At 54.6% G+C, this 15949-nt stretch overlaps 6 protein-coding genes across 6 annotated transcripts; 3 read left to right on the top strand and 3 right to left on the bottom strand.

The window, feature by feature from the left end:
• Window positions 1-567: 567 nt before the first annotated feature.
• On the bottom strand, window positions 568-1958 carry J4E87_005611 (uncharacterized protein; the record flags this gene model as incomplete). Its single annotated transcript, XM_049377219.1, has 2 exons — window positions 568-1818; window positions 1869-1958. 2 exons carry the CDS (start codon window positions 1956-1958, stop codon window positions 568-570), a joined length of 1341 nt encoding a protein of 446 aa, XP_049232845.1.
• A 260-nt stretch (window positions 1959-2218) lies between these two features.
• On the top strand, window positions 2219-5656 carry J4E87_005610 (uncharacterized protein; the record flags this gene model as incomplete). Its single annotated transcript, XM_049377218.1, has 12 exons — window positions 2219-2254; window positions 2308-2353; window positions 2403-2433; window positions 2483-2522; window positions 2575-2671; window positions 2719-3051; window positions 3099-3225; window positions 3313-3348; window positions 3398-3482; window positions 3531-3576; window positions 3627-5443; window positions 5501-5656. 12 exons carry the CDS (start codon window positions 2219-2221, stop codon window positions 5654-5656), a joined length of 2850 nt encoding a protein of 949 aa, XP_049232844.1.
• Window positions 5657-6075: 419 nt separating this feature from the next.
• INT6 (eukaryotic translation initiation factor 3 subunit E) lies at window positions 6076-7488 on the bottom strand (the record flags this gene model as incomplete). Its single annotated transcript, XM_049377217.1, has 3 exons — window positions 6076-6289; window positions 6344-6939; window positions 6988-7488. The coding sequence occupies 3 exons, from the start codon at window positions 7486-7488 to the stop codon at window positions 6076-6078; spliced, it is 1311 nt and encodes a 436-aa protein (XP_049232843.1).
• Window positions 7489-7716: 228 nt separating this feature from the next.
• Window positions 7717-8491, top strand: J4E87_005608 (uncharacterized protein; the record flags this gene model as incomplete). Its single annotated transcript, XM_049377216.1, has 2 exons — window positions 7717-7828; window positions 7881-8491. 2 exons carry the CDS (start codon window positions 7717-7719, stop codon window positions 8489-8491), a joined length of 723 nt encoding a protein of 240 aa, XP_049232842.1.
• A 433-nt stretch (window positions 8492-8924) lies between these two features.
• J4E87_005607 (uncharacterized protein) lies at window positions 8925-10321 on the bottom strand (the record flags this gene model as incomplete). Its single annotated transcript, XM_049377215.1, has 3 exons — window positions 8925-9596; window positions 9731-10039; window positions 10118-10321. 3 exons carry the CDS (start codon window positions 10319-10321, stop codon window positions 8925-8927), a joined length of 1185 nt encoding a protein of 394 aa, XP_049232841.1.
• Window positions 10322-14117: 3796 nt separating this feature from the next.
• J4E87_005606 (uncharacterized protein) lies at window positions 14118-15092 on the top strand (the record flags this gene model as incomplete). Its single annotated transcript, XM_049377214.1, has 1 exon — window positions 14118-15092. The coding sequence occupies one exon, from the start codon at window positions 14118-14120 to the stop codon at window positions 15090-15092; it is 975 nt and encodes a 324-aa protein (XP_049232840.1).
• Between the last annotated feature and the right edge of the window lie 857 nt (window positions 15093-15949).

Here is a 15949-nt window from a genome sequence, read left to right as displayed (position 1 = left end):
ATCCCTGCAGCCCTACATGGCGAAATTAGACGTTCTCGCTACGTTGCTGCTAGATCCAATGCTATCATAGTCCAGGCCGACGACAGTCGAAAGCAGAGCGACAATGCTCAGAGCTGCTACAGGCGCATATACGAGGCCATTGCCCGAGCCGGACAAGATGCTGTGCCCGCCGAGACGTCGGCAGCACAGGTGCAGCGTGTCAAACAACTGTATGTCGTCGCACTTCCGATAGCCCAGGCGACGGCCCGAAAGCTGATAAGACGCCAGACAGAAGGCAGATAACGAGCGCCGCCTCAAGAGCAAGAAGCAGCAGAGCGCTAAGAAGACGTCGCGACGAAGCCGGGGTGACGAGTGAAGCGGTCTGCGGGGAAGCGGCCTGCCACAGCACCATAGCTCAGCGCAACGTGCAGGTGACGTGGTTCTACCGTTGAATCGTAGTGCATCTCACGATAGTGCGAGCATGACTGTAGCGGTGTAGTGTGGCGTGCCCCCCGATAAGAGATAGGAAGAATACTTGATGCACGAGTGCTCGGTACGATTAGTCTGCTGACCAAGTCCCTTGATCCTTCACGTTTCCGTGACGGCAGAAAGTTTCTGGAGCGTTTCATTCGCAGCCCAGTACTTGATGCCTGTCTGAGATAGCAACTTTGCTTCGTCTTTCTTCCCTTGCTTCCGCAGCAATTCGCCCAATCTAGCAACCTGATCGCCGGATCCTTGACCGTCTTCCATCGCTCGCACATACTTGCGGAGTGCTGCACGCGACGCCTTCTGCAAGGACGAATCGCTATCCGCGAGTAACCGATGCAGAGATAACAATTGTCGAACAGCGACTTCGGAGATGGAGGCAATCTCCTTGGGATGTTGCTGAACGGTAGAGCTTATCAAGTCCAGGGCCTTGCTCAATGCAAGGGCAATCTCCGGGTCGCTTGGGTCGCAGCCAAATAGCAGCATGCGGAACCTGCAGATGGCAGTTTCAACGGCATGGGGAGAGTTCTCTTGCAGGTAATCTAGCACGTGCTGCAAGATGCGTGGTATGCAGGCTAGCTGACTAAACTCGGCAAACATGTCGAAGAACTTCTCCGCGAGTTTGGGCTTGCCCTGGAACTGCTTCATGGCGGAGTCAAAGACTGCCAGTGGGATAGCACCAGTGAGCACTGGCGCAGACGCCAGGTTCTGCAGCGCCACCTCGTCCACACCATCGTCCTGCTTCAGGCTGGGGTTTACATCTTCTGCCGTCACTTCCGGAAGCGCAATCATGTCTTCGTCGCCGTCCTCGTCTGTGCCTGGCTTCTTTGTACGATCAATGTCCAGACCGAGAATCTTGCGCCGACCAGCGATCTTGCCAACGTAAATGGTCTCCAGCTTTGCGTATTCCAGCCACATAACCTCGGAGTTCTTGCAGAAGCGTAGTCCTCGCTGCATGTAGCTTCGCGCATTCGTAATGTCCGCCTGCGTATCCATGAAGTAGTTGGCCGCGAGGATCCATATGTCGGGCTTGGTGGGGTGGAGTCGAGCGACAGATGTGAAGATGTCGTTCAGCCGCTTGTATGCCTTGTCTTTGCGCGCAAAGTCGATATACTGCATCCATAGCACCAGGTCACCCGAGAACTTGCGCGTCGCCCGGTTGTAGAGGAAGTAGATGGTGCGCTGACCAGAGCCCTTGTACCGTACACCCAGGCGCTTTATTCGTTTGCGGCGGAGGGCGTCGACGTTCTTCTCGAACTCAATGTATCGCATGTAGTCTTCGGGGTGCGAGCCGCGTGCATTGATAATGTGCTCGAAATCCGAGCGCTTCTTCGCTATGGAGCTGATTTCTTCCTATGGCATATTAGCGAAGCTGGCGTTGCGCGCATGGCGGCCTAGCATACCCGTGTGAAGATTTTCTTGCGCTCAAGCTCGTTCAGCTCGGTCGCCGACTGCTCGAGGTAGAAACGCGCCTTGTCACTGGGTCCGGCCATGTTTGCGCGTCCGGGGTGTTGCTGCTGGCAGAGTTGGGATAGAAAAGTTGACTTCTCTAGAAAAAAGTTAGGCTAAAGTTGCTCCCGCGGGTAGCGCCTTGGCCTACGGACCTCGGAAGCGCGAACCCTGGCCATTGCAACCTGTGGACTTCAGGAGACGCGCGTGTTGGACTGCGCATCATCAATTCTCGACGCTCTTTTGCCGCTTCTTTCTCGTTCAATGGTCCAGCGCTGCTGAAGACCTACCTGAATTTTCTACCATGGTCAAGGACAAGGACGGCGACACTGTCGCTACGGTACGCGCAGTCCGGCCTCACCCCCGAGAGCTCCGCATGCTCACCAGATGTAGTTCAATGGGAAATGGATATCATATTCGCATACCGCCATGGCCTACTGTACGTTCCTATGTGCTTGACGGATATCAACGGACTGACAAATCCCAAGGTGCCTTTGTCGGAGCCCTCATAGTCGGAATGTACGCTTCTCACTCTCTACTACCCCACGACGCGGCTGAACACCCACAGATGGCTACACTACCACAAGATTGTGCAAAACGAGTTTTATGTTAGTCCCCGAGGACCACACCAGGCCCAGAGCCAACCATTGACGTGCCCAGGGTTACCCAGATGAATGGTTTCCATCCGTGTCCGCGACCATCGGCGACCGCTACCCGGAGCGTTCGGTCTTCATGCTCTTCATCGCCCTGACATCTGGTATGGAACGAGACACAGCGCACAAAGGCATATGCTAAGCTTTACAGGCCCAAGATTCGCCCTCGTCGGCCTTTGGTACATCTTGACCCGCCGACCCAACTCGTCCCTCCCCAAGTTCATCGCTGGCGTCGGCATCTTTCGGACCTTGACCTGTGGAGGATGGACATATGTGACTTCTACCGACGACCACGACTGGCACGACATTTTCATGATTTCATACCTTGTTGCGACGCTACCGTGGACCCTGGGCTGTGTTGCTCTGAGCCCTAAGAACCCCACTGCCCTCAAGTACCGAAAGGTCCTTGCTGGCAGCTTCTTCGGAACTCTGGTGCCGTTGATCTACTTTTTCATCCAGCACAAGGTGCACCGAGTGGCTGGAGGTACGTTTGACAATTCCACTGTTTTGCCATCGCTAACGTCTTTACAGCATATACCATCTACGCTTTCTTCGAATGGGCACTGGTCTTGCTCGATGTAGGCTTCGATGCCGTCACGATGATCGAGTTCCAACACTTGGAGGTTGTCATAAAGGATGTTCGAGGTGTATCTCGCCTGTACGTTCCTCGTCTTCCAATATAGATAGACACGCATCACGAATCTATACTTCTTATGGACACTTTCTGATAAGACATGTCTTGTAGTGCGGGCTCCAAGTCGACATCCGACAGTATCCAGGAGTAAGTCACTACTGCTTCCCGAGGCTCTGCGCGTCACTGACAGGAGCAGAAAAAACAAGGAAATGAGCGCGACCTTTTCAGGTGCCTTTTCTTGGTTTGGACTCATCTATGCTGCTGCAGACGTGTACAACGGCGTAAGTGGCATTGCACGATGTCATTGGACGTGACTAAATACTGTATAGTTTGTCTTTTGGTCCATGCTGACTTCACTCGGTGTCTGCGTCTGGTGTATGTTGGAATTCTCCCGTGCGATCGTGATATCTGCTGATTATATTTAGACTTCCCTCTCTGGCACATGGGTATCTCTGGCTACGAGGCCTTGGTCATGTGCACCGTCACCCCCTTCTTCCTCGGCATCAAGCCTCTCCGCTATCTGGCTACTCGCTACGTCTGGCTTTTCCACCTGCTCTCGCTCTCCGGACTTCTCGCGTTTCTTGCCAAGACACCCGTCAACCGACTCTTTGCCGTTGGCTTCGGTCTGTCAATGTCATGTATCGCATGGTCTGCCACCTTCTATGCCGAACGGTCTCAACCCCACCGCCTTGAAGCACGCATTTCCGCTTTTGCTATTGGTCTGATCGCCTCTAGCATTGCGAAGTTTGCCTTTTGGACCAACAACCCGATTTGGCCAATCATGCACGAGGCAAACGGCGGATGGAACAGGACTGGATTCGTAGTAGCTCTCATCTCGATACTCATATCGACCAGATCTACCGCCAGTTCTGGCGCAGATGTCCCAGCTCAAGGCCCTACCAAAGGGTCTTCTGTCTTTGCGAGCTTTGGCCTCGCGGGTGTTATGTTCGCCATGCACTCGCTCCTCTCCGATTCGAGCACGATGATCTCTTGGGTATGGGAAGGCTACCCTGTTCGGGGTCCACTGGCTGTACCCCACGGCACCCTGACTCTTCTAGCCATGGGCCTTGGTCTTATGATTGGACTATTTGCGCCCAACCTCTCAAGGTCATGGGCCTTTTACGGCATAGGCTCTATCGGTGCCGCCGTTTTGACAACCACCAGCCACTGGACTGGTTTCTATGGAGCCTTGGTCCTCGCCATGTACACCATGGCAGCAGCACCTGTTCTCATTGCCCATGCGGCGCGCCACTCACCAGGCCGCACATTCGGTCTCGGATTCTTGGTGTACAACTTCATGGTTCTGTTCCACGTCTGGGTAGTAGCGTACGCGTTCGTTCCGGGCGGACCGCTTGTTCGCGAGCACACAGACTGGGTTATGACAGCCATGATGCTTCAGATTGGTGCCGGTATCTTCAGTGTCTCCGCTCAGCCGCCAGCACTCAAGAGCTACAAGGGCAAGGCGGTCATCACGGCAGCTGCCAGTAGGCAGCGATCTTACTACCTCTACGTTCTAGGTGCTCTAGAGTTGATCGCCATTGCCACCGCCTACCTACGCTTCCCGTCTTACGACTACAAGCCATATCACCCGGAGACCAAGTCCATCACAGCTGGCATCTGGACCATCCACTTCTCCCTCGACAACGACATGTGGTCTTCAGAGTACCGCATGCGCGACCTCATCAAGGAAATGGAAGTCGACGTCATCGGACTCCTCGAAAGCGATCTGCAGCGCATCATCATGGGCAACCGCGATACAACGCAGTTCCTCGCCGAAGATCTGGGCATGTACGTCGACTTCGGCCCAGGCCCCAACAAGCACACATGGGGCTCGGCACTGCTCTCCAAATTCCCCATCGTAAACTCAACCCATCATCTTCTCCCCTCACCCGTCGGCGAGCTTGCCCCGGCCATCGAAGCTACTATCGACGCCTACGGTGAGATGATTGACATCTTCGTCTTCCACTCGGGCCAGGAAGAGGACCCCGAGGATCGCCGCTTACAATCAGAATACCTGGCTGAACGCATGAAAGCCACGCCGCGTCCCGCCATCCTCCTCTCGTACCTCGTCATCAAACCCGGCGAGGGCAACTACAACACGTACGTGGGTGAGAAGAGCGGTATGAAGGATATCGACGCGTCAGACTGGGACAGATGGTGCGAGTACATTCTCTACAAGGGCCTGAAGAGGAGTGGATATGCCCGTGTTTCCAGACATACCATCACGGATACCGAACTCCAGGTAAGTTTTCCTTCTGGTTGTCTAGCGTCAGATCAGTGTGCTAATCATGTGATGCAGGTTGGTAAATTCGTTGTTGGCGAGCCGGAGAACGGAAACGAGCTGCTGCATGAGTCGCAGGTTCCTGCTGGGTTGAGGTTCCCGGAGCTGTTCAAGGGCCAAGGTGTCAGGGGGCATAGGTATCATGTCTTCAACGAGCCTAGATACTATGCTTGATCTGTGGGCACTGACTGGGGAGAGCGGGGGTGAAAGCAAGTCTATTGATTAGACTGAAAGTGTATGATAGGTTGAGGAAAAAGTGAATATAGTGTTGTTTCATTGCTGATGTTGATTCTTGGATACTACTCATTTCGCATTCACTACTTGCACAGCGTTTATGCGCTGTTGCCCAGGAACACAGACGGCCCTTTTTAGAGCCATGGTAGGACGCCAATACCCATGCATGCAGTGCGCGAGCCTTGCCCACGCCTGTTTCGTAAAGCGCCAAATGCCGAACCCAGACTTTTCGATCATTCCTTCATCCCTTTCATGATCGTCATCGTGTCCCCCGTCATAGTCTCCCCGCCTCCCCAGAAGCTGTTAGCTTCCCCCCGCATTATGAAACGAACGAGTCGACCGGCTGTAGTGTGGCGCGCTCATTTCGCAACAGCTGCGCTCAGGACCTGTGTCCTGAAGAAGCCTCCCTTTGTCCTCTCGATGACTTGTTGGTAGACGGACTGTGGTGGGTGGTTCATGACGACTGTGCCGGCTTGGTAATCGATCTTTGCGTCTACGCGAGTGTCGCGGATGAGGTTGACGATCCACTTCTCACCCTCGTCTTGTGAAAGACCGAGGCGGGTCGAGAGATCCCTAGTCGCGAATTAGTACGGTTTTGGAAGTGACGAGAATTGTAGAATGACTCACTTGATGTCGATTCTCTGGTGGATCTTGCAGTAGCTCTCCGAGATGAGATGTCTCGCTGAGTCGACAAACAAGTCTGCGGCGCCCAACAAGAAGAAGTCGTTCTTCAAGATCTCCTCCGTCTCGCTGAGCTTCTTCTGCGCCTCTTCAAAGTCAAAGTCGATGTACAGAGCCTTAATGAAGTCGGTGACGGGGTCATTGTACTCGTAGCCTTCTTGTCGCACGATCCTGATGAGATCCTTGAGCTGCTTCTGGTACTGGTTCGAGTTCCTGCCACGGTTGCGGCCGGTGATGACGGCAGCAGCGAGGTAGCGCAGAATCCATGGGCAGTTGGTCTGGATGGTGTTGATGTAGGCGGGGGAGAAGAACATGTCGGTGAGGGTTTCGCGCGAGGATTCGTGGTTGAAGAGGGGGAAGAGCGACCAGTGGATCAACCAGGTGCGGTGCTGGAGCTGTGCGAGGGGATTGTTGAAGAGGCGTGTGTCGATGATCTCCTTGAGCTTGTTGATCTCCTCCATGGCCGAGTCCCAGTTGACGGAGAGGATCTCGCAGGCGAGCTTTCCCCAGGTGGCTTCGCGCTCCTTGTCGCCGTCGGTGGTCTGCTGACGTTAGTAACCAGTATGCCGCAGGGCTTCGTAGAAACGTACCAAAACGCGGAAGCGGTAGAGCAGCTCAGCGGCGTGTGGGTAGACACCGCACGAGTACTGGAACTGGCCAAACTCGAGCAGCTGGTTGATCATGTCCAAGTCGACGCCGTGGCTCTCCTTCAGGTATGCCAAGTTCTGCTGCTTGTCGCTGCGCAGGTTGGTGACGACGTTCTCGTCGTCGAGCAGGCCGCTGATCTTGCTGGTGGCCTCCTCGAGCTGGTCGCGCTTCTTGAGGACCTCGTCGCGCTTGGTCTTGAACTCGTCGGACATGTCGTCGAGGCCGTGGACCTCCTGGTGCAGCTGGCCGACGAAATCCGTCATGTTGGTGGGCTTGAGCAGTTCGAGCAGCAGCTTCTTCTGCTCGACGGTCTGGTCGGCGTCTTCATCGCTGGAGAAGTTGAGGAGCGGGTAGACGAGATGGCGGTCGAGGTTGGGCATGAGCTTGGGGAGCAGCGAGTACTGCTCGGCGACATTTGCGCCGGTTGCCGCTGAGTCCGCCATGGTGGGTGGTTGTGGTGGTGGTGGGAGGAGTTATGGCGATGTCGAGCGTGGTGGGGTGGGCTCGGAAACGAAAAAAGCAGCCGGACTGTGCGCGCGAGGGACCCCAGGCGCTACTTCTGGAGTTGAGCCGCAAGCCATGGCCGCAGCATTCACCCCACGGCCCTCGCGACACATTCCTCGACCCTTCGACACGTGGTAGAATACTTTCACCGGCACCGCTGCATCACAATGCCTCGCTTGCAGTCTCTCGTCCCGCTCCTGCGCCCATTGGCCGCCCCAAGAGCCATCGCATGCCGGCCGCACTTCCGCTTCTCTACAGCGACAAGATGGCAGGCTGAGCGTAAGCTATGCGTTCTTCTGGTACAATAGGCACACCAATTGACCCTCCATAGAACCCCCGCCAGACTCCAAGCCAATCGTCCAGCCATCCCTTCCACCCAACGCTTCTTCGCAACACCCGACATCACCCCAAGAAGCCCAACGCGCCGCCGACCTTGCCGCAGCAGAGTCTCTCACCGAAGGCGACAGCGCGCAACCGCCCGAGCAGAAGCCGACGCTGCCCTCCAAGCACCCCCGGTCCGACAACAAGCCAGAACAGACACCCTCGCAAGCGAAGCCCGCAAAGGCCGACGACGTCGCGCCCAAGCCCTCGACCGCGCCCTCAGACACAGCCGACACAACATCGACGCTCCAGAAGAAAGTCGCCAAGAAGCCAAAGACACCGCGCGCCCCCAAACTATCTCTACCGCCGCCCAAGTACGCCGTCTCGAGATCTGCGAACAAGAACCTGCCCATCTACACCGACTACAAGCGAGGAGGCAACTTGCATCTGACGACGGTACGAAAGGTCACCGGCGACCTATCTGCTTTGAGGGACGAGCTGAGAGTCTTCTTGAACAAAAAGAACGAGGATGTCAAGATCAACAGCGTGACACAACATGTCATTGTCAAGGGACATCACACTGCCGAGATTGCTACATTCCTGAAGGCGCGGGGCATGTAAAACATGGGCAAGAGAGGGATTGTGTCGCGTGAAAAACGAATGTATATATCATGTTGTAGTACAACTTGTACCATATGGGAAAGAGGGTAGATGAGTAACGTTGGCCATGATTGTTCAGTCAGTACAATGAACTATCCCGTTGCATCAGCGACATCAAGAGGCAGAAACCAGCTGGCTTGCACATCACCATCATGTTGTATTCTCGAGTCAGAGGTGTGAAGCCTGAGTTCCATTGCTACTATGGACGAGATCTAATCTATACCCCAAGCGTACTTGTAAAAGGCTTCCGAAATGTCCCTGCAATTCATTCAATGTCTCAAGTACCGTGTAGAACAAGCTTCTAGTAGAGGTCAGTTGTATCCTGTAAAGTGGGTGTAGACTCATGTCTTACCACGGAAATCGCGCAGCGCGAATAGTGAACCTGGACAGGCGATCAAGGAGGAGGGCAGCAAGTCCAGCACTGACCAAAGTAGCACTCCCAGCGACATGGCTTGAAGTTTGTTGCTACGTTGGCGGATGATACGTCGCTGGAGTCGCTGGCGGCGCCGCCCATGTCGGGCATGCAGACCGCCCAGCACTGACCGAAATAGCACTCCCAGTGGCACTTGATCTTAGCCTTTGAAACGGGGTCGTTGGCCACAGTCTCCTTCTTGGCTTCTTCATCACAGACCAGTCCGCAGAGCGACTTGTCCGTGTTGCAAATCTCGCGGCAGACCTTGTGTGGAATGTCTGGAATGTTCTCGATGGCGGTTTCGGTCCCAGCTACTGGCTCAAGAACGGTCTCGGTCCAGCAACTGCCAGAGGTCAAGTCGCAATGGTAGAGGAAAGCATTCTCAACATGCTCGTTGTTCTCCAGCTGTGTGTGGTTTGCAGTGACAGAGATGGACGTGTCGGCATGGAGCTCGGTCTCGTCGATGACAATCGCGCCGCTGGCTGCAAAGCCAGCCACTCCAGCGACGTCGGTACACTGGCGCGTGCACGTCACATGGAAGCATATCCAGACGCATTTCTGTGCAGCTTCTTCGCGCTTAGTCGCTGCAGCCGCAGAAGTAGCAGAGGTGTCGGCAACGACACCCTCCATGGTGGCGGGGTCTGGTGCATCGACCTGCTGAGTCTTGTGGCAACTACGGCTGCACACGTAGCACTATGAGGCTGTCAGTCTATCTTCTCTCGTAATCAAGACGGCTATGAGAGGTTGACGCGCCATCCAGAAGATAGCGCACCGGAATAGAGACTTACGTCGGGATCATTGCACCGTATGGGTCGACATTCTTCTTCGGTGAGGTTGTTCTGCTTGCAGAACAGGTTGATGTATATGCATCGGTAGCAGTTGGTGTCAGCAAAGACATCATCACCGGGAATGGCGAGTGAGTCGTCACGCTTAGCCGCTGGAGCCACAGAAGTAGAAGAGATGTCGGCAACGGCCGCGTCAATGGCAGAGACCAAGGCGTTGGTGGAGACAGTGTCCGAGACATCGACGGGTCCAGCGACGGGTCCAGCGACAGCATCCCCGATCGGTGGACAGTGTGGATTGCACTGTCGGCACATCTACATTCTGTTAGACCTTGCCTTCGCCCAGCTCAACCCAGCTCGCCAATGCAAGCAAGAAGGCGGGTGAAGACTTACCAGACTGAGGCACCACAGGGTGTCGCATTTGTACTCGCTGAGCTTCCTGTCCTTGCAAACTTTGCCAATCGAGGTTACGCAAGCCGGACAGTTGAGACCAGCAGTTGATACTTCGTTGGAAGCAGCGATGGGTGAAGCGGAGGTGATTGCGACCAAGCTGATGAGGAGGAGAGCGAGCATCTTGAAGAGATTGAACACAGCCATGGCGATGGTTGGAGCGGTGTTTTCTTGTGTGGGTTCAAGAGTAGGTGGGGAGGGGAGAAAGTATAGAAGAAATAAACAAATGGGAAGCACAGGCCGGAGCGGATCAATGCAAACGGAGCGTGAGCGTGACTGAAGAAAGTGAGGTGAGGACCCGCCGAGGACAGAACGTGTTTGCTGTGGTCACTCGGTGCAGTGAGCCGGTGTGCGAGCGCGCGAGTCCGGTCTCGTAATTGGCCCAAGTATCCCCGTTCTAGGGTGCTACTCGAGGTGTGGAACGCGGGGGTCGAAAAGTGAAGGTGAAAGAGAACGACGAAGGAAGACAGACTTGACAGAGTATACTTGCTTGAGGACTAATGGACTAACCAAATGACTTGCGAGTCTTCACGCCTCTGGTTGCCCATCGATACATCGCTTAGGCCGTCAAATGATCACGGAAGTGTTATGGCTTAGGGCTAAGAAGCCTCCCCATATATTGTCGATAGCTGCCATGACTGTTGCATCTTCTTATCGCGCTGCGGCGTTGATTGGAAAGGCGAGCGACCGTTGAGGGAAGTTGAGCCGCAGGGTTGGGCTTCATCGGCGCATCGTCACATGCACACTGGCTGATCATTAGTAGTCTGGAGTATGACACTGCTGCAAACAATACTTTGTGCGTGTAGAACATACCCCAACGTGCAGTCGCGGATTACAATCACATGGCAAGCGGGTCTTGACGCTCATGTTGCCGTTGCCAATGCTTCCACAATCGTACAAGCCTGCCTATCCACGCGACAAAACGCGTTTTAAGCGCCAAAGACTACAACATGGGTTCTGCTGTCCCCTGATGATCACACCCTGATGCAATAATGTCCGTGTATGATGCTGTAAAGTTTCTCCTCACATGAGCGCTCGTCTCTTCATCTGCTCTTGATGGGTGGACGTTGGATTTACGTTTAGGCTATGATCAGCCATACCTACTTGAGCTGATCCGATACTCTGGATCCATGTGGCAAGAGGCCCGCGGGGGAGTTATCCCCACTGACAAACCACAGGGTGGTACTTAGCGCGAGGCAGTGGTAGGACCGACTGGTCCGCGGAGCATGCTTTCGCTGGACCAATCTCGCCCCGAAGCATTCGTCTCCGTCCATCGCATGCCAGTCTTCGAAAGTCTTTTACGGATATAAGTGGGCGTATCGAGCGGTTGTGTAAGGCTGCCCTCGTGGTGGCTCAGAAATGCCATCATGGTCCATGCGGTTTCGCTAAAACCCGATCTTGCAAAGAGAATCCGATCCTTCCGCACCAGTGTATGGTCTACTGCCGTGCGATCGATGAGCTGCATGTAGTCTTACGTAGACACGTAACGCGCTCAAAATCTTGCAGAGCATATGCTATGCTTGTAGCGCTGTATTCGGCCGCCTTAGTTTTTTCCCTACTCCGTTCCTGACACAAAGTCCCCTACGAACCTCTCTCCGCAGGTGTTCTAATTATACCTGGCTACGTCTTTTTCGACTGAACGCACCCAACGAAGCTGCTGGCGTGTTTTTGCCGTCAGCCACAATGAACATCGATCACGAATCGACTGTCTGCAAATCATTTATAGGCAGGAACGGCAATGGCGCTTGTCGGTATGTCTCTCGTCCGCCGTGTTCTGAATCTTCTGATGCGATGTATGCTAACACCTACAATATGCAAGCGCGGTCACCAAACAAGGATCTGTAGGCTTTTTACATGGTAATCCTGCAGATCGAATTCGGCCGTGTACGTGAATCGGGTTCTAAGAATGGGTACGATCGCGACGGTTCAGTGTTCGTGAAGTTGCTGCCGTTTCGTCAGTCGGTGGACTGCTGCTCGTAAGCCGTGGTACGCAGTTGGCGAATCTGGCTTTGAAAGGTGCTCGTAGGAACTTGGGACCCTCGACGACAGCGGGTGTCCAGATCGCGCCGGTGGCGTCCGCAGATGAAGTGCAGAAGCAAATCTGTGACCGTGAGATAATAGGAAATATCAGCTGGATGGCGCCTGCGCTTGTGAAATGTGGCTGCGATGCCGAATCTCCATTATCAGGCTCGGCCTGAGCTGGCACCTTTGCTGGCATCTCACCTTCCGCGCGCTCCATGATCCGGCTCCGGGGTTTCCAAGTCATTTCTGAGTGTGCGGGGACGCAACTGCAAAGGCTCAACGGTACAGGGTCCTCTACCAAGGGATCCGCCCACATTTCATGCATTCGGTTCACCGTCGAGATTCGTACGTATTCTCGGCCTGCGAAGCTCACGCTAAGCAGTGTTACTGTGGTGTCGCACGCTTTCACTGCTTGCGGAACTCCTGTCAGTCGGTCTTGAGTGTATGGTCCGGCTGTTCTCTCTCGGAAATTCGTTGGGTGCCACGTCTGGCCCGGTGCTTGCGATAGTTGGTCATTGCAGGTACGGCTAAGGAGTGTTGCCAGCGGGCAGGGTGTGTGGATGGTCTCGGCTAGGACGGATTCGTGTGATCGGGGAGTTCGTGGGCGCACGCGTGGACGGCAAGACAACACGAGCGTTGAGGATGGCAGTCTCGTCAGGGTGCGAAGGCTCTGGTTTCCAACGTCGAAACGAGGTTCTGAACTATGCTAATCTGAGCAACTCTTGGCGATGCAGTTCGAGAGGTAGGTCAGCAGCCCCGATGCGGATGCAGTCTGCGCTTGCTGTGGATCGCGACCCAGTACAGCTGAAGAGTAGTACTGGTAGTTCAAGAAATACAGCAGCCTTCGTGCTGATGAGCTTCCTCGGGTAGCTATTTGACCTGCTCGAGACCTCGATACGAATCAGTCTTTTTGGACTAGAATCACATCCGGCGGCCAGTTGTCAGAGTATTTGACCGATAGACTGGCGGGACTGGGCTGATCCTCGAGATCTTTGGGCAGATGCGGCCCTGCGTACGGGGCACACAAGACACTGGGTGCATAGCAAAGTCTCAGCACCCGATACCCACTTACCTAAGCACCTGGAGAGGGTTTGGGATCCGAGCGCCGCCCTTCTACGGGCTCTGACTGGCTGCGGGATCTTTTCCCGCAGCCAACTTTCACCTAGCAAGGGCCACCAGCATTGAGCGGGTGAGGTCCAGTATCGAAGATTGGCCTTCATCGAGGCAGTCATGGGCTTTGCACGAATGCCGTATCTTCAATACACAGTCTAGTCTATGAGCAACAGCGTGACGTTGCACCCCGATCCACCCAGCATCGACCGACAGACCGGCCATCGAACGTTTTCGACGGGTGAGTTATACGCTCAACTCCCCTTTTCAGCGCGTCAGAGGGTAAAGCATATACTCTGGCAAATGACTAATGTTATCAAGACTACGTCGGAGAGTTGAACAGCCTGCGACTCCGTAGCATATCTAGCCCACACCTGCCTCGCTTCCACGTGCCCTGCTTGAGCGCTCTTGATTTCTGTCCAAGATTGCCGAGAGGATCCTACAGATGTCACTGCTTCGGTAAAGGCTACGCGCAAACTCCAGAAGTCGTCCGAAGGGTCCCTGAAACGACACAATTACGTAGTTGTGGTACGCACTTCCGATATTAGCCATTTTGTCGATTCATGACGAGCGCCATCGTCGAGGGATCGGGCTCGAGGCGAAGGGCACATCCCCACTAGCTAATACGGCGACAGGTACACTTCGATTCGAACCTGGGATTTGGATTTCCTATACATGGGGTAACTCCGGTTCCCAGCCTACACATGAAACGTATTACTGACTTCATACAGTAAATTCCGCTCTAGGAGCGGCTGGTAAGTGGATCCATGAGGTTGCGGCGACAAAGTCCGCTGATCTGCACAAGCCTTACATGTCGAGCGCGCCGCGTCAAATGTCAGTGTCCTGCTTCCAGGCACTCCTTGCCGTACTGATAGTTCTCCCAGGTGACGAGACCCGTCCAGTATGCAAAGCATGCGGCAAGAAAAACCGTCCCTGTCAGTGGGAGGAGCCTCATACTAAGTTCAAGGACTACCGGCCTGACGGGCCCTCTTCCAGTCGATCTGCTGCCGGCGGTACTGACGAGGAAACCGAGACCAAAGAGGACATGATGGATGTTGACGGTGTCGATGGGGTCGATAACATCAGTCGAACAGAAGGAGCCGTTCGTGCAAACAGTTTCAGCGAGGAAGGCTTGAGCCGGAACACTTCACCGAGAAGGCGGAAAAACAGTCGGACCGATGGGACATCGGAAGGCCCATCGACCAGCGTCTCATCACCTTCGGCTCAGCTATCGCCAGGCTCGCCTTACTTTGTTCCCCGATCTAAGAGTACAACGGGTGGCGTGTCGGTGGCGAGTTTGCTGCAGTCGCACGACCCGGACGGCATGCCAGAGGGCTCGCTGCCGATGCATACCCGCCAGACCATGCAGCAGCCGAATGCGCATTCGCATGGCCGTAGAGACATGCCAGATGGAACTAGAAACTACTCACCCCGGCCTGTTCCTTTGACGCATGAAGAGGCCTTGCTCGTGCACCACTACACCGAACATCTTGGCCGCTGGCTTGACTGCACCGACGCCACTCGTCAATTTACGCTGGGAGTACCGGAGAAGGTCAAACAATGCCCGGTACTTTGCCATGCCGTCATGTCATTTGCTGCTCGCCACTGCAGAAAAGATGCGACAGCTGAGGCGGCCTATCAGCGTTGCATCGCCCTGCTCATCGAACGATTGAATGAGCAAGCTGCTAGCCACGACGAGACGCTTTTGTGTGCGATCGTCATACTGCGATTCTACGAGCAGCTAAATGGTGCGTACTATAGTATGCATTATGCCTCTCATGCCTAACAGGTCCTTCTAGTCCCGTCCAGTACCGGTTCTGATGATGAACAGCACCTTGCAGGCTGTTCGGCCATTATTCGATCTTCCCAGGGAAATCACTATGTAGATCCCTCAGCGCCCACGTTGCGCGAAGCTGCTTTTTGGGTCTATGTCCGCCAGTGCCTCTACAATGCCACTATCAATCAGCAACCCCCTGATATCGATTTCTCTTTGCAGCTACACCCAACCCCAAGCTCACTACGAGATGCGCACCCGCTGGCTCGACTAAGGCTAGACACGGCCTGGGCCAATCAAATGACTTGGAATCTTGCATGTGTCGTCAACTTCTGCTTCGAGGGCAAGGAGCCACAAAACGAAAAGGCTTACAAGATGCGGCGATGGAACGAGCTGTGGGATCTTGTCCAGACATGGAGGCATGGTAGACCGGAAGGTTTTAATGCAATTTTCGAAGGCCCAGCCGGCGATGGGGGCTGCTTTCCTGAGATTCTCTTCACAGCCGACTGGCACGGTAAGTTATCCAACATGTCCTTCCACGCAAATGCTCACAATACCATCAGCTGTATCGTTCGGGTTCTATCATTTTGCCTGTATCATGCTGCTTCGATACAAGCCAGGCCCCAAGTTCGCAATCCGCAACGTCGGCAGCCTGTCTGAAACAGATGTAAGGACCAAAGTTACCAAACAGCACGAACATTTGCTTATTGAAGTAGAATCAGATTTTGACGCATGCTCGCGCCATTTCCGGGGCTAGTAATAGCTCACCGGAGACTGTCCCACTAGCAATCACCGTCTGTCACACCATCTTTATCTGGGGGCCTCTTGTATGCGACCCAAAAGAGAGAGATCAGGTAGTGCAGCTTTTA

The sequence above is a fragment of the Alternaria ethzedia genome (assembly GCF_023757985.1).
Source record: "Alternaria ethzedia strain BMP 0044 chromosome Unknown scaffold_12, whole genome shotgun sequence".
Classification (NCBI taxonomy): domain Eukaryota; kingdom Fungi; phylum Ascomycota; class Dothideomycetes; order Pleosporales; family Pleosporaceae; genus Alternaria; species Alternaria ethzedia.
Note: the sequence above shows the minus strand (reverse complement) of the source record. Positions and strands in the feature narration are given on the sequence as shown.